General features: G+C 38.8%; 1 protein-coding gene across 4 annotated transcripts in view; it reads right to left on the minus strand.

Moving 5' to 3' along the window:
- The window catches only part of Macrod2 (mono-ADP ribosylhydrolase 2), a 1,907,927-nt gene that overhangs the window by 756,658 nt on the left and 1,127,463 nt on the right, over window positions 1-23,806 (minus strand). For all 4 annotated transcript variants that reach the window (XM_041670251.1, XM_041670250.1, XM_041670249.1 and 1 more), the window contains exon 6: window positions 21,751-21,872. In XM_041670251.1, coding sequence (XP_041526185.1) covers window positions 21,751-21,872 — 122 coding nt within the window. The remainder of the gene's footprint in view (window positions 1-21,750; window positions 21,873-23,806) is intronic.

A 23,806-nucleotide genomic window follows, 5' to 3' on the forward strand; every position in this document is an offset into this window, starting at 1 on the left:
ATTATGCTACTCAGCAGAATACCAATGTTCTACAGAGAAGCAACCGATGAGTTTGAGCTGAACTGACAGGCAGCCCTAACACTGAGGGACGACAAGTTTCACCAAAGCCATACATATTAGTAGCCTTTTGACTACTGTATGCAGCACAGGTCCAGCATGTGCCTCACTCACACTGAACAATCTCTTTTCCAGTCGTCAAATCCCATCCAGGTTATTGTAGACTAGGCTTTATCTGCAATTAGCATACCCAGTTCTTCAAGCTGTTTCTTAATATGTTCCAAAAAGAAAAAGAAAAAACACCCAACACTACACCTTTAAATGTGTTCATTTCATAAGTTCTCTGAAAAATACATATTTCAAATTTGGCATCATCTGATTATTATTTAAGCCAAATTAGTCAAAATTGGAAATGCTGTCACCCTAAGTTATATGAATAGAACAATAAAAGCATCAGTGCCTTGCCCCAAAATTAGTTAGTTGGTGTTTTCTAACAGAACAAATATAAATTCATTTTGAATGAATAACATTTCTGTGCTCGTTGCAGGAAATATAATGATTTTTTTTTCATTTAAAGCAATAGAAAAGAATTGATGCAAGTTGTCCTTGTACCAAGATCTATAATCTGGAAGAAATCAACCATTAACCCCATGAGAAGACTGCTGAAATAGAATTTTGAGAAAGCCTTCCTTTTTCATTTGAATCAAAACTGTAATGAGGAAAATAAATGGAGGTGTGAAATAAGCCTGGAATTGCATACTTCAGGTCTTCCTCCTCCCAGTCTCACAGAAACCCTGTCACGAGGAAGGGTTAGAATGTATGCTGGATATTCGTCAGTATTGCTCAAGGATAGGGTCATTTCAGGTTCCCTGTTCTCAGAGACCCACACTGGAGCACTGGACTGAGCTCCCAAAGTCCCAATGAGGAGCAGAAGGAGGGAGAACATGAGCAAAGAAGTCGGGACCACGAGGGATGCACCCACCCACTGAGACAGTGGAGCTGATCTATTGAGAGCTCACCAAGACCAGCTGGACTGTGACTGAAAAAGCATGGGATAAAACTGGACTCTCTGAACATGGCGAACTATGAGGGCTGATGAGACGCAAAGGACAATGGCACGGGGGTTTGATCCTACGTAATGTGATGGCTTTGTGGGAGCCCAGCCAGTTTGGATGTTCACCTTCCTAGATATGGACGGAGGTGGGAGGTCCTAGGTCTTACCACAGGGCAGAAAACCCTGACTGCTCTTTGGACTGGAGAGGGAGGGGGAAAGGAGTGGGGGGAGGAGGAGAAGGGTGGGAGGAGGGGGCGTAGAGGGGAAGGAGGGGGAGGGAAATGGGAGGCTGGGAGGAGGTGGAAACTTTTTTTTTCTCCTTTTCTCAATAAAAAAAAAAGAATGTATGCTGGAATTATTTATATCAAGGCTAAGATGCTCTACTTTGATGATGATGTCACAGGTATGTAATATTATGGAGGGTTCTACAGAGCTGAAATTTGAAGTAGCATAAATATTTATGGTATTCAAATGCATGCAGGCAATCCAGCAGGTTAATTAAAAATCTGGCAAATGTGTGTTCATTTGTATTTTTCCCTGACAAATTAGGATGTAGGTAATGCAGATGACGAGATGTTTGCATAGGATGCCTTTACTGTTTTCTATCAAAAATAAAGGAAATTTTAATCGCTTGTAATTTTTTAAACATATAGCGAATTTGAGTGAGTAAAATATTCAATACACAAAGTAATATAAGAATGTCAGAGCTTCACGAAGATAAAAAGTGGTGAATATTCTCTTCCCTTGGAATAGTGTGCATTTGAATAAAGCTTAGTCCTCTAGTGAAGTGCACATTGATAAAAGCAAGTGGCAGATTCTACTTCCTTGCCCATGCAAACCAGCTGGTGCTGGGGATCAGGAGACAAAGACACCAACTAAGTTTTCTTGTGTCTCCAGAATCAAGTGAGGCCACTGAAAGTCTTGCCTTGCCCCAAGTATAAAATCCTTACACATGAAATTGCCAGTCTCTACATGGTGTCACCTTTCGAGGACAACTGTGTGACTACCTTTCTATTGCCCAGTTTGCCTTTTCTGTAATATGGGTACCATGAACAAGGTAATCAATGGACTGCAAATCAACATAAAATAGGGAAAAAGAAGCAGGACCTGCTCTGTCGCACTGGAGGAGAACTTGGCTCTGATTCTGACCTGCAAATCCCCATGAATGTACAGGAGTAGAGTGGGAACAGAGTTCACCAAATAAGCAAGTTTTCATAAAATTGGAGGTAGAGAGTGCACAAAACAGTTCCTCTTCCCGAAAAGGCATAATCATAGGCTGTTAGTGCATTTATACAACCTTCATGCAGAGCCATTTCTTCGCTCTTGGCAATGGGGCGCTAAGTTCCATTTTAGCTCACGCATTTGTGTGCAATTTACAACTCACTGTTAGGCTTCTGTAAATTAGACTATTAGGTACATGGGCTCATACTCACTTAAACAGCATAGTCAATATACAAGCAGTTAATGTCATTTCTATGAATCTTGAATGGTCATGTCCGAAAGCTGAACACTATTTTATTCTGTCAGCATCATTTGTGTTCTTTGATCAAATGGGCATAGAATTAGATATCTACGTCACCAGCGAAACAAAAATATCAATCATCTTTTGTCTCTGTGTCTGTGTCAAGCAGTTTGCTTTCAAATATCCCAGGATAAAGAAAAAAGCATCATTGTTAGAGATCAGAATATGGTTCGGCATCCTTTCCTAGCTTTTACTCTGCAGCACTGGTTTCATGTGAATTTACCTCTCCTATGTTTAGAGTCTTTAAAGATTATATCCTTGAAACTTGCTGTCTATAGCTGGGAGCACTAGATGCATTTAAATAGGATTGTGGGAAGTACTTATGATCCCATAAATATATATGTATATACTTTTATGTCGTAATATATACATATGAACATATCACCGTTGCAAATGAAAAATGAGTAATATTCTAATATTGATGCTTGTGGATGTTTTTGTTTGCCTTAATGGATAAGACAAAACAAAAATATCAAGTACATGTCTCATAGCTTCACTCAATTGTCACCAACTATGCTCTGCTTTGTTGAATAAAATAACAGTTTTCAGATGGTAGGGGGCAACTCCAGTTCCTTCTGATAGTTGTAACACTTTGTCTATGGAAATGACACAATTTTAAATAGAACCTGTTTTCATTAGTATAGTCACATATTTTTATGTCTAGATCGTAACTAAAATAATAAGTTACGCCATAAATTGTGCGACTTGCTGATTTCTATGATTTAAAGATTCTCACCAGGCATGCTTCACACTACCTATATGACTCTGTAAAATAGACTTGGAAAGAGATGGTCGGAAACACATCACTATATAGTATTTCCACCATGCAGGTACAATAGGCAAAATCCAAGTATAAATAACAGAAAATGTAGTAAAACAAATTTATCAGTTATATGTAGTATTTATTACCTTCATATTTAATACAGATGATTAAATCATATTTTTTAAGTTTAATTCAGGTTATGTGTAGTAAGAGGCTGCTTGCTTGTTTTCTGTCCACTCAGACTCCTAAAATAATCACACAGAAACCACATTATTTAAATCACTGCTTGGTCCACTAACTTTAGTTTCTTATTGGCTAACTCTTACGTATTAATTTAACCCACCTCCATTAATCTGTGTATCGCCATGTGGCAGTGGGTTACTGGAAAAGTTTCTGCATGTCTATCTCTGGAAGTGGCTCCATGGCTTCCCCTGACTCTGCCTCCTTTATCCCAGCATTGAGTTTAGTTTTCCCTGCCTAGCTCTGTTCTACCCTATCAAGCCAAGCCAGTTTCTTTATTCATTAACCAATAAAAGCAACATATATACAGAAGGACTTCCAATATCAGGTATGTTCTAACAATTAGCTTTCAAAATTCTTGGCCCAACTACATACAAGGTATAATTCAATATACATCTATATTGTTGGGTGTGTTCCTCTGTATTTTATTCTGGCAAATAAGCAAACAAGGCACAGAACCAAGGATATACATGTTCAAGTATAGCTCTCAGAGTAAAAGATTCCCTCCTGCATCAATACCCTCCAAAATGAATCAGTTGTAACAGAAAAAAAGATGTAGTCATCTTCAGGCTGTTACCCCTTTTTTCCTGTGTTTGGTTTTAAAGAAGCAAAGCACCAAAGAATATGCCTTATTGTGCTTTTTTTTTCTTCTAGAACCACTAATTTCTTTAAAATACTTTTCAAATGGGTAGGGACGGAAACTTCAGATGTTACCTAGCATACACTGGTTCTGTTTAAGAAACCCATTTGTGCTACAGTCTGTTATGGTGGACATTGTGATGTACTACCTAGACCCTGCATTAAGGAGTGATTGATTTCTTGAGAATAAGAATGCAGCCCTCAGCTATTAGCTACTGTACAGTCTCACCTGGACTGAGGGAAGCTCCTTACCCACCGTTATACACATTCCTGAGTGCAGCCTATACCTACTGACCTCAGTCCTGTGACCCTTTCTGTATTGTAGACCAAGGTCACAAAATGCTTCCTTATTGACCTCCTACATATTAAGATCTGTTGTTGAGTTGTCTGGGCGTGAACAACCTGCATGTTTTTTCAAAGCCAATATTGAATCACGAAACTGACAACTGAATACATTAAAAATAACATGTATAATCTTTGAGTTTCCAACTTTTCCATTTTCAGTAGAGTGGTGCAATTTATTATTCATTAGTAATACTTAAGATAATAAAAAGATAATCTAAACAAACGAATTTTCTATAATATCTTAAAATTCTTAAACACACTTCCAAACATTTAATGAAAATCAACATTTCACAGAGTCTCTCAAGAGAAATTTCTCTTAGTTCTTTTGTAACATAAATAAAACCAGAGGTATTACTATAAAACTATAAACCAATTCATCTTGTGAAGATAGTTCAATAAATTGTTGGCAAAATGAGTCCAACAATAAATTAAAAGACCTACATGGCAAAACTAAATGGGATTCATCTCATGAAGCAATGTATGACTGAAATAACAATTGGAAAATAAAATAGTGTAAGGGTCATACATTTTAAGATTTCTTTTCTATTTCTTCAGGACCTTAAAAATTTCAAAGAGAAGAGTATTGGTTAACAAATTGTTTTCTGGAATGTTCTTCCCTGTTGAATTTACCTAGTCTTGTCTGCTTTCCTTGTGTTTTGCCTTCCAAACCTTCCTTCCTCAACTTTTCAAGTGCTGGGATTACATGTGTATCCCACCAACTTTAGCTTTAACCGATTGATTCTACCAATGATTGGATCAACTTTTTTGTTTGTTTTTGCAAGATAATGATAGTAAGGTGATACAGAATCCTTCCTAAACAATCTCAGAACGGTGTTTATGCTGGGACATGAGTCATTTCCAGTGATCCAAATCTTGATCACGTCAGGTCAGGTTTTGTCCTGGGTTTCTTTTTTTTTAAATTTATTTATTTATTAAAGATTTCTGCCTCCTCTCCGCAACCGCTTCCCATTTCCCTCCCCCTCTCCCGATCAAGTCCCCCTCCCTCATCTGCTCGAAGAGCAATCAGGGTTCCCTGACCTGTGGGAAGCCCAAGGACCGCCCACCTCTATCCAGGTCTAGTAAGGTAAGCATCCAAACTGCCTAGGCTCCCCCAAAGCCAGTGTGTGCAGTAGGATCAAAAACCCATTGCGATTGTTCTTGAGTTCTCAGTATTCCTCATTGTCCGCTATGTTCAGCTAGTCCGGATTTATCCCATGCTTTAAGAGTTCTTTTCCCTTGTACACAATGCCTTCTTGAGGACAATAGCAATTGTTTTCTTAATGGAAAAAGAAGCTGCAGCTCAGTTTCTTGCAAGAAACATGGACCAGATGGAGAAAAGGCTCAGTTTAAGCATTAGAACATGACACCTGTTCAATTTTTTTTTTGCTACGGTTGACATTTTCACATGAGACCTTATCTTCCCACAAGGCAAAAATTACAAAAAGTTTAAAAATTGCATTATTACCATTTTGTAAGACTGACATTTACTGGATCTATATTCATCTTTTTATTTTTTTTATCTTCCCAAAGATTCAAGTAGATGATGAGATAATTTCTCCAAAATGTAATAATACTTGGAGTCATAGCATCTAGAAATACATGAAATCACTTAGGAACAATAAAAATTGTTGCCAGTATATTGTTAGATATACAGGGAAGGTAACAACCTATGTATTTTGAACAGTGACTGGAATATAGCAGTTAGTCAATAGATACTTATTGAATAATGTACCTTTAGAGCATATTTTATTATTATTTCTGAGAAAGTATGTGTCAGATGACACGCGATAGTGCATGTACACGTGTGTGTATGTGTGTGTGTGTACAATCTTCAGGAACTAGCTATCTCCTTTTACTGTGGGTTGTGGTTATCCAACTCATGTGTCTTCACACATAGGCACTAATCATATCATCAGGATTCTACCATCACCACTTCATCTCAACATGCTCACAATTGGAGGGTCTACATTCTACCTCTGAGGACTATCATTATTAGATGTTCAGGAGCTTATATATGGATTTGAGGGGACATAATTCAATAGCAATGGCCTCTCACTGACTAATAGTCATCTACTGATATTTGCCATACTATCTTATACAAAAATGTATATATATTACATTATTTGAGTATATTGGAATCTCCCTTTGCAAGAGAAAAAAGGGGTGCCTGTGATAGTCATGTGAGTGGAGCCCAGGTAGCAATTGAAGTTTGAGGTGTCAGTCCAGTAGGAGGTAAATCTCTAATGGGCAAATTTTGGGTAAGAAAGGCCCCCTAAACCACAGACTCCAGAATGTCTTTTGCTTCTGCTGAGCTTTTATATGCTTGTCGCTGCCATTTTTCCCTGGTATCTGGCATGGAGTGAATGGGTATGGGGAGACCCCCACTGACTGTAATGCAGCATGTTTAACTCATGGGAATTTCCTGCTCTATTGGGCATTTTTACCTGTGTATTATTATGAAGATGATTTCTTCTTAAGCTATTCTAATTTATAATAATGTTATTTTAAGTAGAGTTTTAATGATTAAAATATATACAAGGAATTGTCATACAGCTAGCGCTTATGTGTTTCATCTAAGGAGCTGAATAGATTAAGGTTAATGATTAAGGAAAACAACTAAGTAACCAGGTTGGCTAACATTCTTTTAATCTTAATGTTGAAAGATACATTCACAGGTTTGGGTGTGCATAACAGCTAAAATAAAGCCTTAAAATAACTGAGTGGTAGATGGTATGTTTTAATAATAGTTTTGAGAAGAAAAACCCTAGAACACAACCAACCCAATGTTCACAAGGACACATAGCTGAGTTAAATATTCATTATGTTAGGGCCAAAAATACAAAGCAGTCCAGTTGTTAGCAGATGACATACTTTCTCTGCTGAGATTGGTTGGTGATCAAAGATGATGATAATTCCTTGTAGCCATTTTGCCCTCAATCTCCGGTTATAAAAACTACTGATGAGTGGGTATACACCCTAAAGGTTAAAGTAGAGTTGACTTGTTGTTTTTCATGTATAAAGGCTTAGGTTTGTGATTTCTTTAAGACTCCGTATAGGATTATCATTCAAGATAAATAATAAAGTGATTGGTTCTTTATTTATAACTGCAAAATGAAGCTTGACAGCAAAAAGAGAAAGGCAGAGAAAAATACTTCTGGTTGCTCACAGTCTGTTAATCTGTAACAAGTTACTTAGATGTAAATGCATGTGATTTCTTGGTATGACTTTGTTTTAGTCATGAAAGGGAGATTTAAAAAAACAGGGTTTTACCTGTTTTCATCATAATCATTCACTTGAAAAATAGAATGTAACCACATTGTGATTCCTATATTGCCTGAAAGGTTTTGCTGGGGTATATAATCTGTAGAGGAACAATAAAGAAGGAGAATAAGAAAAAATAAAGATAGAGTTAAAAGGAAAACATCAAGAAAAGGAATGAATATAGAGTTAAAAGTAAAACATCAAGAGAAACAGAAGAGACCCTTCTGGATAGAGAAAAGAGTATATAGGACATAGTATAGAGAATGCAGAAGAATAATAAAGGAGACCATTAAGAGAGTGTGTGAGTGTCTCTTTCCATTTACACCCTTAGATAAAAAAAAAAAAAGCCACAGTACATAGACTCCATGTATTTCCTTTTGAGCCCTGCACTGCTCAAGGCTGGTCTACCAGGCAGCAGAAAGGGGGTATCTATAAAGCATGTTTCAAGTTTTGTTTATAGTTTACCAAGCACTTTAGGGGAGATACATAAACACGTATGATTCAAGAGTATCAGAGAAGTAAAATTTAGTTTAAAAAAATCTCTGATTTATTATATGATAAAAGTGATTATGGTGTTTAACTTTCATTGTCAACTTTACTGGACTGAGAAACCCCTAATGGTGTCTCTGAGGTAGTATTTACACAGGGAATCAAATCATAAGAGCTCTAGCTTAAGAATGGGCTAATCCCTTGATTGATCTGTAATAGGAAATTATCATTTTAAGTTAGGAAGAGATAGGATGTAGGGTGTAGTCAGAATCAAGTCTCTGGGAATTGTGTTGGAGGAGGAGGAGCCTGTGCTGTTTACTTCTTTGAGTATGTCCCTTTTTTCTGCCTCCTCCAGGTCGCCACAATGGACAAGTACACTACTCATGGATTGGTACCTCTGAAACCATGATAAATAAATACATACATACATACATACATAAATAACTCATCCCTTTAACCTCTTTACAAGTGATGCAAAACTAAATAAAGAGAGGATGGCGCACAATGGTTTATCTCTATGCAGAGTGAGGCTTACGTCAAATTGCAAGCCTGGATAATGTCATACATAGGATAGTCATGATCACCCTCAGTCAGCCTTCTGATAGAGACAATACATTGCAGTCTCATTTGATGTGATAGTACTCTAACATAGACATTCCCCAGTTCACTGAAGAACTGCTCAACAGCATCGCCTATCTCTGTGTCTCTATGAAAATGTAGGTGTGGTTGTTCCAGGTCCTAACCATCCACTCTCATAACCACATCATAGGAAACACGGCTGAGGTGGCAGAGAGAGACATGGAGCATGTGTCGTAAGTATGAAAGGTGGTCTTTCTATTAATTTATCACCCAATCTACCCCTTTCCCCTTCATCTGCCTTTTTCTCCTTTGATTCAATAAAAAATGTGTGGCCTGCTGTTTTTAAAAATTGATGCTTTGGGAACCCCACACCATGCACCCCAATCCTACTCATCTACCAGTCCCCCAAGTCTCCCTCTCTCTCCTGCAACATCCTGCCAAAGGAAAGCACAAAAAGAATAAAAATATGATAAAAAATAAACAAAAAAAACGGAAAATACTTCTCCCCTCCACCTTTCCCACCTCTCTGTTGGTTAGATAGGCAATAGACAACCACATAGACCCCAGCTGCCACAAACCACAGACCAAGATCTGGTCATTTCATTAGCATGGGGACCATTGTCGCCACAGCCCTGGGTGGTACAGGCCTCTCAGATCCGAATGGGCCGAGCAGTAGCATGTTCCAAAGCTCCAGCCTGGGACCCTGTGGCAGCTCAGACTCTGGGCAATCTGAAGGACCCAGGCAACAGGAGGCTCAGAGTTCAATACAAACTCTGGCTGTCACAAAGCCACAGAGGTAGAAATGGCCCTGAGCCACAGCTCATGTGGGTATCAATATGGCCTGGGTGCCAGTACTGGAAGCCTGCTTCTTCATTCACTCCACAACTCTTTGTCTCATACAACAATCGGGATGGTTTGCCTGACGGTGTGTTTGGAAAAAGAAAATCCCAGAACTGATGGAGGAAGGTCATTGGCTAATAAAGGCACTGCCCTGGCCCATTTTATTGGTTAGAGGATAGGTGGGAGGAGAAAACAGGACAGAACGCTGGGAGGAAGAGGAAGTGAGGTCAGAGACTCGACAGCGCTCTCAGGAGCAGATGCCTGAGAGAGACGCCATGCTCCGCTCCCGGGATGAAGCTCCGACCCAGGATGGACTAGGCTAGAATCTCCCCGGTAAGTGCACCTTGGGGTGCTACACACAGATGATTGGAAATGGGCTAAATTAATATGTGAGAATTAGCCTAGAAGAGAATGGGCCAAGCAGTGATTAAAAGAATACAGTGTCCGTGTAATTATTTCGGGGCATAAGCTAGCTGGGCAGGCGGCTGGGGTGTTGGGGACGCAGCCTCGCCGCCGCCCTTATTACTTCACAGAACATCAACTCACAAGACACGGTGAAGATAGCACTAAAGAATTCTGTCTGTATGGATTAAAATGAACTTTATCCATAATTATAATACTACCTGACTTTAATGAGACACCAAAAGAAGCCAGAGTTTCACCTCTTCTATGTTTTAAAGTTCTGTGTGTGTTTGCCTAGATATAAAACAAAGAAAGATAAGTTGTGGTTGCAACCAATCTGTAACAAATTACCCATTAGAAAATAAAACTCCATTGAAGGACATCTAGGTTGTTTCCAGGTTCTGGCTATTACAAATAATGCTTCTATGAACATAGTTGAACAAATGCCCTTGTCATATGATCGGGCATCTCTTGGGTATATTCCCAAGAGTGGTATTGCTGGGTCCAGGGGTAGGTTGATCCCGAATTTCCTGAGAAACTGAAACACTGCTTTCCAAAGTGGTTGCACAAGTTTGCATTCCCACCAGCAATGGATGAGTGTACCCCTTTCTCCACAACCTCTCCAGCAAAGGCTATCATTGGTGTTTTTTATTTTAGCCATTCTGACAGGTGTAAGATGATATCTCAAAGTTTTTTTGATTTGCATTTCCCTGATTGCTAATGAGGTTGAGCATGACCTTAAGTGTCTTTTGGCCATTTGAACTTCTTCTGTTGAGAATTCTCTGTTCAGATCAGTGCCCCATTTTTTAATTGGGTTAATTAGCATTTTAAAGTCTAGTTCCTTGAGTTCTTTATATATTTTGGAGATCAGACCTTTGTCTGTTGCGGGGTTGGTGAAGATCTTCTTGACTTCTCAAATTTTGCTTGCAAATGGATGGAAATAGAAAATACTATCCTGAGTGAGGTAACCCAGACCCAAAAAGATGAACATGGGATGTACTCACTCATAATTAGTTTCTAGCCATAAATAAAGGTTAGTGAGTCTATAATTTGATATCCTAAAGAAGCTAAATAAGAAGGTGAACCCAAAAAGAACATATAGCTATCCTCCTGGGTAGGGGAAGTAGACAAGATTGCCAGGCAAAAAATCGGGATCTTAAGGGTGGGGTGGGAGGGGGGTAAGGGGAGATGGGGAGAGAAAAGTGAGAAGGGTAGGATGGGAAGAACTTGGGGCAACGGGATGATTGGGATAAAGGAAGGTTGGATAGGGGAGCAGGGAAGCACATATCTTAATTAAGGGAGCCATCTTAGGGTTGGGAAGAGACTTGGACCTAGAGGGGCTTCCAGGTGCCCAAGGCGAGGTCCCCAGTTAGTTCCTGGGACAGCTGAAGATAGGGAACCTGAAATGATCCTATCCTATAGCCATACTGATGAATATTTTGCATATCACCATAGAACCTTCATCTGGCGATGGATGGAGATAGAGACAGAGACCCACACTGGAGCACTGGACTGAACTCCCAGAGTCCCAATGAGGAATAGAAGGAAGGGGAAGATGAGCAAGGAAGTCAGGACCAAGAGGGGTGCACCCACCCACGGAGACAGTGGGGCTGACCTATTGGGAGCTCACCAAGGCCAACTGGACTGTGACTGAAAAAGCAGGGGATAAAACCGGACTCTCTGAATATGGCGAACAATGAGGGCTGATGAGAAGCCAAGGACAATGGCACTGGGTTTTGATCCTACTTCATGTTCTGGCTTTGTGGGAGTCTAGCCAGTTTAGATGTTCACCTTCCTAGACCAGGATGGAGGGGGGAGGACTTTGGACTTTCCACAGGGCAGGGAACCCTGACTGCTCTTCAGACTTGAGAGGGAGGGGGAGAGGAGTGGAGGGAGGGGGAGAGGAGTGGGGGGAGGGGGAGAGGAGTGGGGGGAGGGGGGAGGAGTGGGAGGCTGGGAGGAGGCGGAATTTTTTTTTTCTCAATAAAAAAATAGAAGAAAAAATAAGAAAATAAAACTCCCTTTGAAACTCCACTGAACTGTATATAAATAAGCTGGGAGAAAAAGAGAGGAGAGAGAGAGAGAGAGAAACAGAGAGAGAGAAATACTTTCTTGACAAGGAAAGATTTACGTTTATTTAAAATTTTTATTGGTTTTGTTTGCTTTGCTACCTTGGTCTCCCAGCTCAACAGTTTACAAATGGCTTAAAATCCATACATTGAAATTGCTCTGCTCCCCAAATAAATCTGAACATTTGTGAGGGAAAAAAAATGCACAATTTAAAGGCATTGCTTTTGCTGTAAACTATTAAGCCTGGAGATATATGCCAGAATGGCTCTGTTGTTGGAACATAATGTCAGGCTTGGGACTCTGCAGTGTGTGTTTGGAATTGACTGTTTCCTTGTGATACAGTGGTCTAATAACTGCTCTTCATGTCGGGAGAAAATAAAGCTCTCAAGACAAAGGCTTGCATTTGCAAACCTTTTTACTGTGTCTGACAGATTTCCTGGGAATGCATTCTCTTTAACAGTGTGCTGGGCCAATATTTTGATTGGAAGACATGGTCACAGAAACCACTAGTGATTTCCTATAACCTTCCTCTACCTTGATAAAAGAACCAAAAACAATTACGTTGACAAAACCAACTAAATTGAGAAGTTTTGTAATTGTTTTAATATTTTAAATACTGCTTTCTTGACCTTTGTTTGGAAACACATACTATACAATATACAAGTGACTAAAAATATATCTTTCTGAGTATAGGTAGGATGAAACAGAGTTTCAGATACTCTCACATAAAGAGGTGATTGTAACTCATTGTGGACTTTATCGCAATGTAAGACAGTGTACAAAGTATTGAAATACGAAACAATATAAGGCAAAAGATTAAGAGAAGTTACAACCTAGAACCTTTAATAATGAAATAAAGATAACCTACTATACTCATCAGTGTTTATTGCCAATTGAACACAGTTTAAAGTTACCTGGAAGAAGGAACTGAGAAATTGCCAAGCTTAGACTGACCTGTTGCCATTGTTGTGAGAGATTGTCTTGATTGATGTGGGAAGAACTAGCCCACTGTGGGTGGTACAATCCCTAGGCAGGCAGCAATGGGCTAAATAAGAAAGCTAGCCAAGCATTAGCAGTGAGCAGTACTCCTTCATATTTTCTGCTTCAGCCGCTACTCGGACTTCCCTCAGTGACAGTTTAGGACCCGGTTGTATAAATCAAGCAAACCCTTTACTCTTCTACATTGTTCCTGAGTCATGGTATTTATAGTAGCAACAGAAAGGAAACTAGAAAACCTACAAATCAAATAGCTTGACTCCAATTGTACCTTCTAGTGAAAGGAAGACATATACAAACTTGCATGGCTAATTCTTCTGCACTTTGAGTTATGTGCTAGTGTTTAGTGCAGAGATATTAAAAACATTAAGCAAAGTGACACAATATTGTGATATTATTTCTGTGCCACCGGTTACCTGCAGATTTGCAAGGTCATGTACTCTCTAGGTTTTATAGACACTAACTGCCACTCTTCCCACACCTATATTACACCATGCTTCGACTGAAGAGGAAGAGAACATAGATGTCTCAGATCAAGAATAAAAATCTTGGAGTAAACTGCCTTTAGGTTTAGCATATTAAATAGTTTGTCCTATCCCTGGCAAAGCTTAACTAAAAGTAATGGTTCACAATTTTACCAGAATCACATCTCACTTATTATAAAAATAAAACATTGTGTTAATCCCATTTGTTATGCTGAAATTGTATTTACAAATATTAAAATGCTGTGCATCAGGCAGAAGGATTCAATATCCCAACACATCTGCCCTGAACTCGTTTGTCCTGTGCAAGCCAGCGGCGGTGGTTGTCCAACATAGTTGCATGATAATGGTGCCTATTCCTCTTAGTTGCCTTTCTTTCCTTTTCTTGTTCCACTCCTCCTCTGCCAGCCCTTCTTGTTGTGGCCTCCACAATAAAGTGTTTGCACACAAATGGTTGCCTTGGGATTGGCTTCCAGAACAAATTCAAACTGAGACAGCATACAATTTTAAAGGCTCAATTCACCATTGATGGGTAATGGAAATCATAAACACAACATGAAAGAGGTATTAAAGGAAATGGAATATCATAAAGTTATGTTTTATGCATGTAAAGAGTCACATATGACTATAATAGGACATGTAAGAATGCAGTAAAGGGTCTGCTTCCTCACAGAATCACTCAGAGATATAGCTACAAAACCAGACTCCAGTGGGCACATTGCCCTGCCGATGATTGACACAGGTGACCTGCACATTGGAGAGATAATTTTTTTTCCCCTGGCAATTGTGAAAGCCTAAGCAAGCTATGGTTAAGCCTCAACTTAATTTCCATAGTAATTCACTATGTATTGATGGGGGTAAGGGCTTGTGTGCTTGTGTTTTATGTATCTTGCTGTTTATATTTTTACTGCTATGATGTGATAGTCTTGACTGTCACCTAGACAGGACTTAGAAATGCCATGGAAACAAATCCCTGGGCATGTCTCTGAGAAATTTTCTAGATTAAGTTAACTGAGGGAAGAGAAGTATTGGAAATAGGGCAGTATCGTTCCGTGAGCTCAGGTCTTGGACTGGATATGGCTATCTATGTGTTTTGCTGTCATGATTTCTCTATCACATTGATCTCTACCCTCAAACTGTCAGACAAAACTGACCCTTCCTTCCTCAGCTTGTTCTTCTCATTTTTTTTCCACAGCAACATTTAAACTATAGACAACTATTAGCAAAACATCAAAGAATTGCGCAGAGTAAGTCCCAGAATCTAATGCAAATGGCCAGTTCACATGTTACACCTTTAAACCTGCCACAAAATTGAGCAATGCCCTCCAGTTGCCGTTGTTGAGAACCGTCCCCACAAATGACTTTGTAGAATGCAGTACTACGCTAATGAGACCCAAAGTGGTTTTTTGACAAAAATAAATAAATAAATAAATAAATAAAAATAAAATGAACCCCAGAAGCAACAAAAAATAAAGAAACCAGCCAAATAAAGTACAAAGTGCCTTAATCACAGGATTGAGACAGTCTTAGTTTCAATCCCATGTGCATTTTTGTCCTGGAGTAATGCTGTAGGAAGTCTTACAGCCAGTGGTTTCCCGCTCACTGGGGTGTGGCATGTTATACTATATATGCCAATGCCGAACATGTGTCTGCTCTCTTTCTGGTTGCTGGATTCCATTTCTGTTCTCTGTTCAAGCAGAGGATTCTGATTTGTGAGTCTACCCCAAAATAAATAACCATCTATTTCTCAATTCTGAGCTACTGTGGGATTTCTGTTAAGTATCCTTCCAGATGTTGGGGGTTTCTTCTTTTTATTCTTTCAGAGAATCTGTAAAAAGGTAGCAGCTAAATTTTCCTTTCCTTGATTGGTGTTTTGGGAATTTCATCTGTGAGTACTGCATTCCCACCATTCACCCCCCCCCCCCACACACACACCTTCTAATTCAAGACTGGTTTAGGGACTGGTTGACATGCAAAGACTTGGGTGGAGTAGGAATTCAGAATTATTAACTATTCATATTATTCTATGTTCCATCACTAAATGACCAATTGCCTCCCAGAAATACAAATAATCATTCTTGTATGGCCAACAGTAGAAAAAATGTAAAGAACATGAGAATATGGGATTGGCTGGATCATTATCTGTTTGAAGGAATATGTATATATTTCCATTATTGTATGTTCGTACTCTTCCTGACCCCTTTGCCCATGCTGAAGCACCTGCCTTCCAAATAGTAACTCAATGAGTGTATTATCACAAACGGATTCTCTACCCTACAACAAATGAAGGGATCCCATAAAAGGCATGAGTAGGAAAGACAGAGAAAGAGAGAGTCTTTATTTAGCCTTATTTCCCCTCTTTGGTTAAACCAAAAAAATGCAGGCAACTAGCTAGAAAACTTGAAACACAAATGAGATGACATACACCTGCGCGCTATTATAAACCATAAAGTGAGGCTCAAAAGTAAAAATTATTTTGTTCTTATTATTTATTAATTGTGTCATTGGTCACATTGCTATGACAAACCTGCCTAGAAAGACAGGAGACTGTATCATTCTTTATAGATGAGAGAGTGCAGAAACTAACTGAGATGCTGCCTCAAAAGAAAGTAGGAAGCAAGATCAAACACAGGGCTCTACAAAACGGGTTCTTTGAGATGAAGAGCTGGCCAGGAAATGGCGACATCAGTTAGGCAGAGAAGCAGAGGTAACAAATTAAGGGACCAGCTTCTTAAGATTGCAAAAGTCTTCTTCAAGAAGGGACTGCATTGATTGATGTGGCCTGTAATAGAAACTCAGATAATGAAATAAAACCAACATTTAAGAATTTCTGGCTGAGAACGCATTGCCATGGCAACCCTCTCGGAAGGGAACCTGTCTAAGAAAATAAGATTCACTTGACTACGCCTTAAAATGAAAACCTACACTAGAGTGAGACCAATGCAGAATTCCAAAATCACTTATAACTGCCATGCCTAAAGGTAGCACTGAAGGCGCAGGGCTGCCTTCTTTCTCATTAAAAGCTGTTACTTCTCAAGATCTATGACTCATGACGGGAACATTATCTAGTTTTGAGAGATCTCTATTGGCACTGGGTGGCTTTTAACAGTAAAAATATATCGTAATTTCCCCACCTAATACATTATCTAGAATAACACTCCTGAAAATTACAGTAATATCCACCATTATAATAAACACCCCTTTTGTAGTCTGCCCATAATCACATAAACCCACTAAACCATATATCAAATATTAACATTACTCCCTAGGAAAACAATCTGAGCACAAGTAAAATCCGGTTTATATCCTGATTACCATCAACTTTCTATCAGAGCACCTATTTTTTACTACGAGATGTCACTCAACAGATAACTGTGGCACTACCCTTTATCATCAGAAAAGGTCTTGTGAGTCCTTAGTATCACTGGCAAATGAAACACTTTGCATTTATTTGATGCTGAGAGGGGAAACTATTGAGATCCTTTCAACACAGCAAAACGTAGGCCCCTATGAATAAAGCTGATGGTAAGAGTATGCTACAGACGACTTTAGGATGATATTGAAATAGAAGCCAAGAAAGGCTTAGAAAACCTACCACGTACCTCTATGCTCCAAAGAAATTAACAAAGGCAACCTGTTACGTAAGTCAGTATTTAGTCCACTTCTGATCTTAGCGTGTGGAGATAGCAGATACATCTGTTTTTTTTTTTTATTTACTAACCCTTGTCCAGTTTGAATGCTTCCTCCCTTTCTTCACCACCAATGCTCACTCCACTCACCTCTGAAGTTTCACCAATACACTAAGAAAGCTGTAGACACCAAAATGGAGACGTGTCTGTCTAATCTGACAAAGAATGAATGAAGTCACTGGGGTTCTGAAGTAAGGATTCTGTAGAAACAATTCAGCAGACAGCTCTGCTTAACTATGAACTGCCACCACCTTGTCATCGATTATTTTGGGCAAAGATTATTGTCTCTTAATTATGTTATTCTATCATGCTTATTTTGCTCTTAAAAATATCTACATCTCTCAACATCCTTGAATATGCCCACTGCTTACTGTGGCACATTCTGTTCCTAAAGAAGCTGAATTTTACTCGCCTTTGTCTTTTAAAAAGTTTTATAGGAAATAAAAAAAAAAGCCCAAATCCTTCATGGTCCTCCTTCATTATTATGTCCGCTCCCAATGTCCCACAATTTTAAAATTGGATTCATCCTTATTAATCTTATTTATGTTAGAATCAATGATCTCAAATTTGCTAAGAAATCAATTTTCATGTATTTGAATTTTGCCCAAAGCAAGTCCAAATTTTGGGAAATATTTTTTTAAAAACTTTATTTGGAGTTAAGTTGGAAGAAATAGATATTGGACATATTAGGTCTAGGGTGTATTAATGACTGGCCAGATAGAAATCTTCATTTAAAACTCTTCATCATATAATCAGAAACATAAGCAGGGCATGGTGGCACACACCTTTAATCCCTGCACTTGGGAGGCAGAGGAAGGCAAATTGTTTTTTAGTTTGAGGCCAACCTGGTATACAGAACAAGTACCAGGACAGTCAGTGGCTACACAGAGAAACCCTGTCTCAAAAGAAAACAAAATAAAAAACAAAAAAAAAAAAAAGAAAATAATTACTATAAGCAGAAATTACATGGCATTTATGAGGCTATATTAGATAAACATTCACAGACAGAACATACATGTCAAGTCAATCATAGATTTATTATGTTTCTTACTTTAGTATATAAAGCACAGATGGGATATACAGTCAGTAGAAGCCCTCTCAAAGAATAGACAGAGGAGAGGAAAGCATTCTGTTGGATGTTTTTACTCTTTTCCCTTTGGCCTTTGGATGTTTTGGCTTTTTGTTGGGGCGGGGGGGGGGAGGGCTGCCACTCAGCTCCCGAATAAATCACACACAGAGGCTTCTTATTTCTTACAAATACCAAGCCTTAGCTTGGCCTGTTTCTAGTCAGCTTTTCTTATCTTCAATTTACCCATCTACCTTTTGCCTCTGGGTTTTTTTTTTTTCCTCTGACTTCTGTAAATCTTACTTTCACTTTTACTCCTTGGCTGACTGTGTGTCAGGGTGGCTAGGTGGCTGGCCTTTAGTGTCTTCCTCTCCTTGTTCTCTTGCTCTTCTTCTTTTCCAGATTTCTTCTATCTATTCTCTCTGCCTGCCAGCCCTGCCTATCCTTCCTCCTGCCTTGCTATTGGCCATTCAGTACTTGACTTAGACCATTAGGTGTTTTAGACAAGCAAAGAATCATGTATTCACAGAGTTAGATAAAGGTAGCATAAACAAAAGCAACATATCTTGAAAAATATTCTTCACCAAAATAATTAGTATTTTCTGAACCAAAACAAAGTATGTCTTTATAGTGAGAATTTCATCCACAATACAGTCCATGACCTAAATCGCTCCCTGACTTCTAGAAGCTTATCTAGTGCTCTAACACTGTCCTCCATTTTCTTTGGATTGCCTCTATTTCAAACAACTGTAAGGCAAGCTAAACTTGTCTTTCCTGTGCTCAGCAGTCTGTTGGAGAGATTCCCTTCAACTTGTCTTGCAGTTCTCTCCTTTTCCCAGTTTCAGCTGCTCAGTTATTTTATTACCATCTAATTTATCCTGCCAAAATAAACAGTCATTTGATACCAAGACATTGGGAGACCAAATACCTGCAGATCTCAAGAGTATATAGCCACAGACAGGTGGTATAATTCTCTAGCATCTGTTTCCTAGCGTAAGGAACTGTTGAGTTGCTACAGTTACCTCATCCCTGTAAAACTCATGAAGCTGTTCGAGCGATCAATCAGAGGTTTCAGGGATTAAAAGAAATTTCCTTTCCGTAAATAAACATGCTCAAGTTGAGGTTAATTTCCATCTTAACCATTATATTTCTTCTAATAACAGTACTGACCCACATGGTGTATTAAATCTACAATGTGCAGTACTATACAGCACACTACCTGCCACGTTCACCTGCCTAGGAATCTTCCATTTCCCTGAAAATGATCACAATTTGATGCCTTTGATGTCAGAATTCATTTGATGGTCGTCAAGAACATGATTTACCATATGAAGTACACAGCCCCACTTTTTCTTTCAGAAAGAAAAGAAAGGAGGAAAGATAGGAGGTAGCAAGGGAGAGAGAGAAAGAGGAAAGAAGGTTATATTAAAGAATAGAGAAAAAAATATAAGAGCAAGGACCTTTCAGCACCTCCAGCTAACCATTTAAGTACATGGCCATTAATTTAACTGACCATTTTCTTCAGATTCAACAGATATTTCCCATCTTTATTTTTATTTACCACATTTATAAATTCAGTTCAGCAATGCCTGCTAATTTTACCGAAAAGATGTGTTAATACTTCAAAGCCAACTTCAAAAATACAAAGGTAGACCTAACTCCAATCTCAAAATGATCAGACCCTATCATTGTTAGAGCATTTCTGAAGACTGGATAATAGCTAGCTAGTTTAATATGCAATTCATAGTGTTTTTCTTACACATGTTGTTTTAAGGTGATCACACCTTTTACTTTCTGTGCTAAAATGATGAATGCCTCTTCTGAGCAGCTGAAATGGTGTCTTCTTCTTGTTCTTATTGTTTCCTTTTAAAAACATTATCATTAGGAATACCGATAAATTTACCAGCACATTCTTTTCGGATATTAAAATCTATATATTCCAAGATGTACTCCTGGAATCTTATATGAATATACATTTTGTAGGTTTTGCAGACCCTTGCATATAAAGTCAACTATTCATATTGAAAATTTTTTTTATTATTATCAAGGACATATTTGCTTTGCTTTTCCTATAGAGATCAAGTTAACTACCGGTTTCATACATTTTTCTACTCTTTGAATTTCAGCTTCCTCTTCTGCCAATAGAGTCTTGGGCTAGAGGGAACAACTCAGTGGCTAACGTGCTGGTTGTGAAAGCACGGAGACCTGAGTTCAGATCCCCAGCAGTCATTCTTGTGGAAAGTTGAGTAGCCCTGTGGCTCTGAGTCCTAGTGAACTTCACCTGTACCCTTGACACAGCCTAGAGTCACCTAAGGAGAGAGTCTCAGTTGAGGCGTTCTCAGACCGAACTGGTCCATGAGCATGTCTGTGGGGGACTGTCTTCATGGCTATTTGAAATAGGAAGGCAGCCGTCTGTCCACAGCATCACTCTCTGTGCTGTGGCTGTATAAAATAAGATAGCTAGCTGCGCAGGAACATGTGAGAGAAATAGCAAGCAGCGTCCTCTATGGCTTCTGCTTGAGTTCCTGCCCTGATTTCCCTTATTGATGCATGTGTGGGTCGAAAAAAAAAAACATGTCTTTCTCCAACAACGAAGTGTGGCTTTCCAAATGTGTGGAACACTTAGTGCTTTTCTTGCAAACTGTACAGCTACCACTAGTGTGAATTTGCAAGCAATGCTGAGGTCTACTCAGCCTGCTAAGCCTTCAGAAAGATAATGCCTTTCCCATCCTACAACTTCAGCAAGGTTGTAATCTCTGTGGAATTAAAAACCTTATATATTTTAGCCAAATTAACTTATTCTAGGGCAAATAAACTTACTTTTGGGTATTTACAATGTATAATGCTCACAGTTTTATTTTCCTGGTGTAATTGAGATGTAATTAAGTCAGGGAATGCTGGGGGGGAAAAGGGCAGACAAACAAAGACCTCCAAAGCCAGATTTCCTTCAGAACACTGGTAAGAAGATAGATTAGATGCACATTTTCTGAATTATCTGTCTAACTTGATACAAATTGTAAGGGTGCGATGTTCTCAGCTATAGGTCATTAGGTTACAGGGAGTAAAATGAGTCTGAAAGAACAACAGTGTTCAGGAAAAACACACGGAGTAAGTGCCTGAAAATGAATTCAATCTGAAGATGCCTATGTAGCTATGCAGGTACGCTCACACAGACAAAGGTTAAATGGCGCTAACCATGTGCACATACTGCCGATGGAAAAAGCAATGTACACTATTATAATAAACTCGTCACTGGCTAGTTTCTTTGCATAAAGGCTGAGAAGGAATGCAAAACAAAGAACTCTGAAGTACTTACAACTGATCGGAGATTATTTTCTTTCACCAGCTTCAAGGATGATTGATAGCAATTTGCAAGGTCTTCCTTGTGGGAACCATTAATGTGGCCTCTGGCTATTGGCCCTACGGTATGGATGACATCTGCAAATGCAAAAGAAATCACAGGATCAGTGAAGCACTGTTTACTTTTCACACGACTGGTGCTTTATTTATTTTAGATATTAATGTTGGGGCCTGGAGACAGCGAAGCTGAGAAATATTGATGACACAAATGCTCTATTGCAAAAGATTCCAGGGACCATACCCTCACAAAGCAGGCTACCTTCCCAAGAAGGTGACACCAGAAAAAAGCATTTCAGTACCATTGAACTGGTTCATGGGTTTTGGTCAGGTCCAAGGGTGACAGATCATTGTATAAGATGTACCCAATTGGCACCCTGGCAGAAGACAGATCCTTGGTGGGACATAAACCGAGAAATAATTGCCTGAAAAATGAGCATCTGAATTGACAGGGGAAGAGAGAGTCAATGCCAGACACAATTCTCCTTATAAATAAGACATTATATGATATAAGAGGACCTTGAAAATATCACCAAGAGGATTTTTATCACAATCATGATTCTAAAGCGAAAAGCTTCAAGCTATTACTAACAGTTCTAATTTGTTCAATCTCCACAAACATGAGCAATACCAGGAATAATAAATAATATGTACACGTGCTAGCTGATGCTTAATTCCTTATTTTTATCACTAAAACTCTCATAGAGTAATCTGTTCCTTTTAACCTCCATGTAGGTAAAAACAGAAAAGAAAAGTAGACAGTTCTTACTTTTGTATGTAAACCTCATGCATGCTGTTATTTTTTTTTTCATTTTACATACACAAGAATGCTTGTGAGATGTGCTGGGACTGAACCACAGCCTTGCTGTGCACATCAGGCACACATGCTACCGCTTGATTGACAGTTCCAGGTCCCACATTTTTAAGTCTTTCTTTAAATTCATAAGCATTACAAAATAAGATTATCCTCATTTCAAAGTAAAAAAAAAAGATTAGAAGGAATGAAAATTTGAGCCAAATTACTTAAAATACTTTGTACATTTGCTTCCTAGTTTTATATGTTAATTGAATAATTATGACATCTCACTGACATAAGTTACAAGAACTAATCAAGTTTGATCAAAGAGATAAATTTTGGCCTGTATTAGCAGACTATTATAATGAAATGAAACTATTTACTTTGGCTAATCCACACCACTTAGTTTTAACAAGGACAAGAATAAGAAAGCTTTGTAAAAACAGGAATATAGCACAGTTAAAATTGTATGTAAAATTTGAATTGAGACCCATAAACCACTATTGGGGGGAACTTCGCTGGTCTCCTGACAAACACAGAGACTATTATATGATATTTGAGAATGGCCCTCTGAGCAGGATTTCGACGATTAATTCTAAAACAATATTTAATCTCTTGCCAGACAGTATTAGAGATGATGTTGTATGATCAAAGTAGGCAGAAAATCTACTCCATCGCGCTCATGCTGATCTTTAACAGGTGGGTCTGGATCTCATTGCAGTGGGAATGACCCCAGCATAGAAATGGAAAAGAAAGTGGAAATGGGTTGCACACAATGAAACAAAGCATATAATGGTAACATTATTTAGCAATAAAACAACATAAACTACATATAGTCAGGAAATAGGAGCCTTGCCTCCTACGTAATAAACTCTCCGAGGACTACATTTTTATTTTTATGTTATTTTTTCAGTGGATGCTAGACTACAGGGGAGCAGGGCCCGCTTTATTTGATTGCATCTGGTTACTTGTTTGTACCCAGCTATAATGTTCCAAATCATCTAATGAATACAAACGTGGGATGGTGCAGAGGGCTGCTCATTTGTTCCCAGTCGCTCAGCCCTGAAATAATCAGACAGAAACTATATTATTTAAGTTACTGCTTGGCCCATTAGCTCTAGCTTCTTATTGGCTAACTCTTACATCTTAGTTTAACCCATCTCCATTGATCTGTGCATCACCACATGGTTGTGGCCTACCAGCAAAGTTTTAACGTGCC

Source organism: Microtus oregoni, unplaced genomic scaffold (assembly GCF_018167655.1).
Source record: "Microtus oregoni isolate MIOR12 unplaced genomic scaffold, Mior012 000020F_ref0000438, whole genome shotgun sequence".
Taxonomy (NCBI): domain Eukaryota; kingdom Metazoa; phylum Chordata; class Mammalia; order Rodentia; family Cricetidae; genus Microtus; species Microtus oregoni.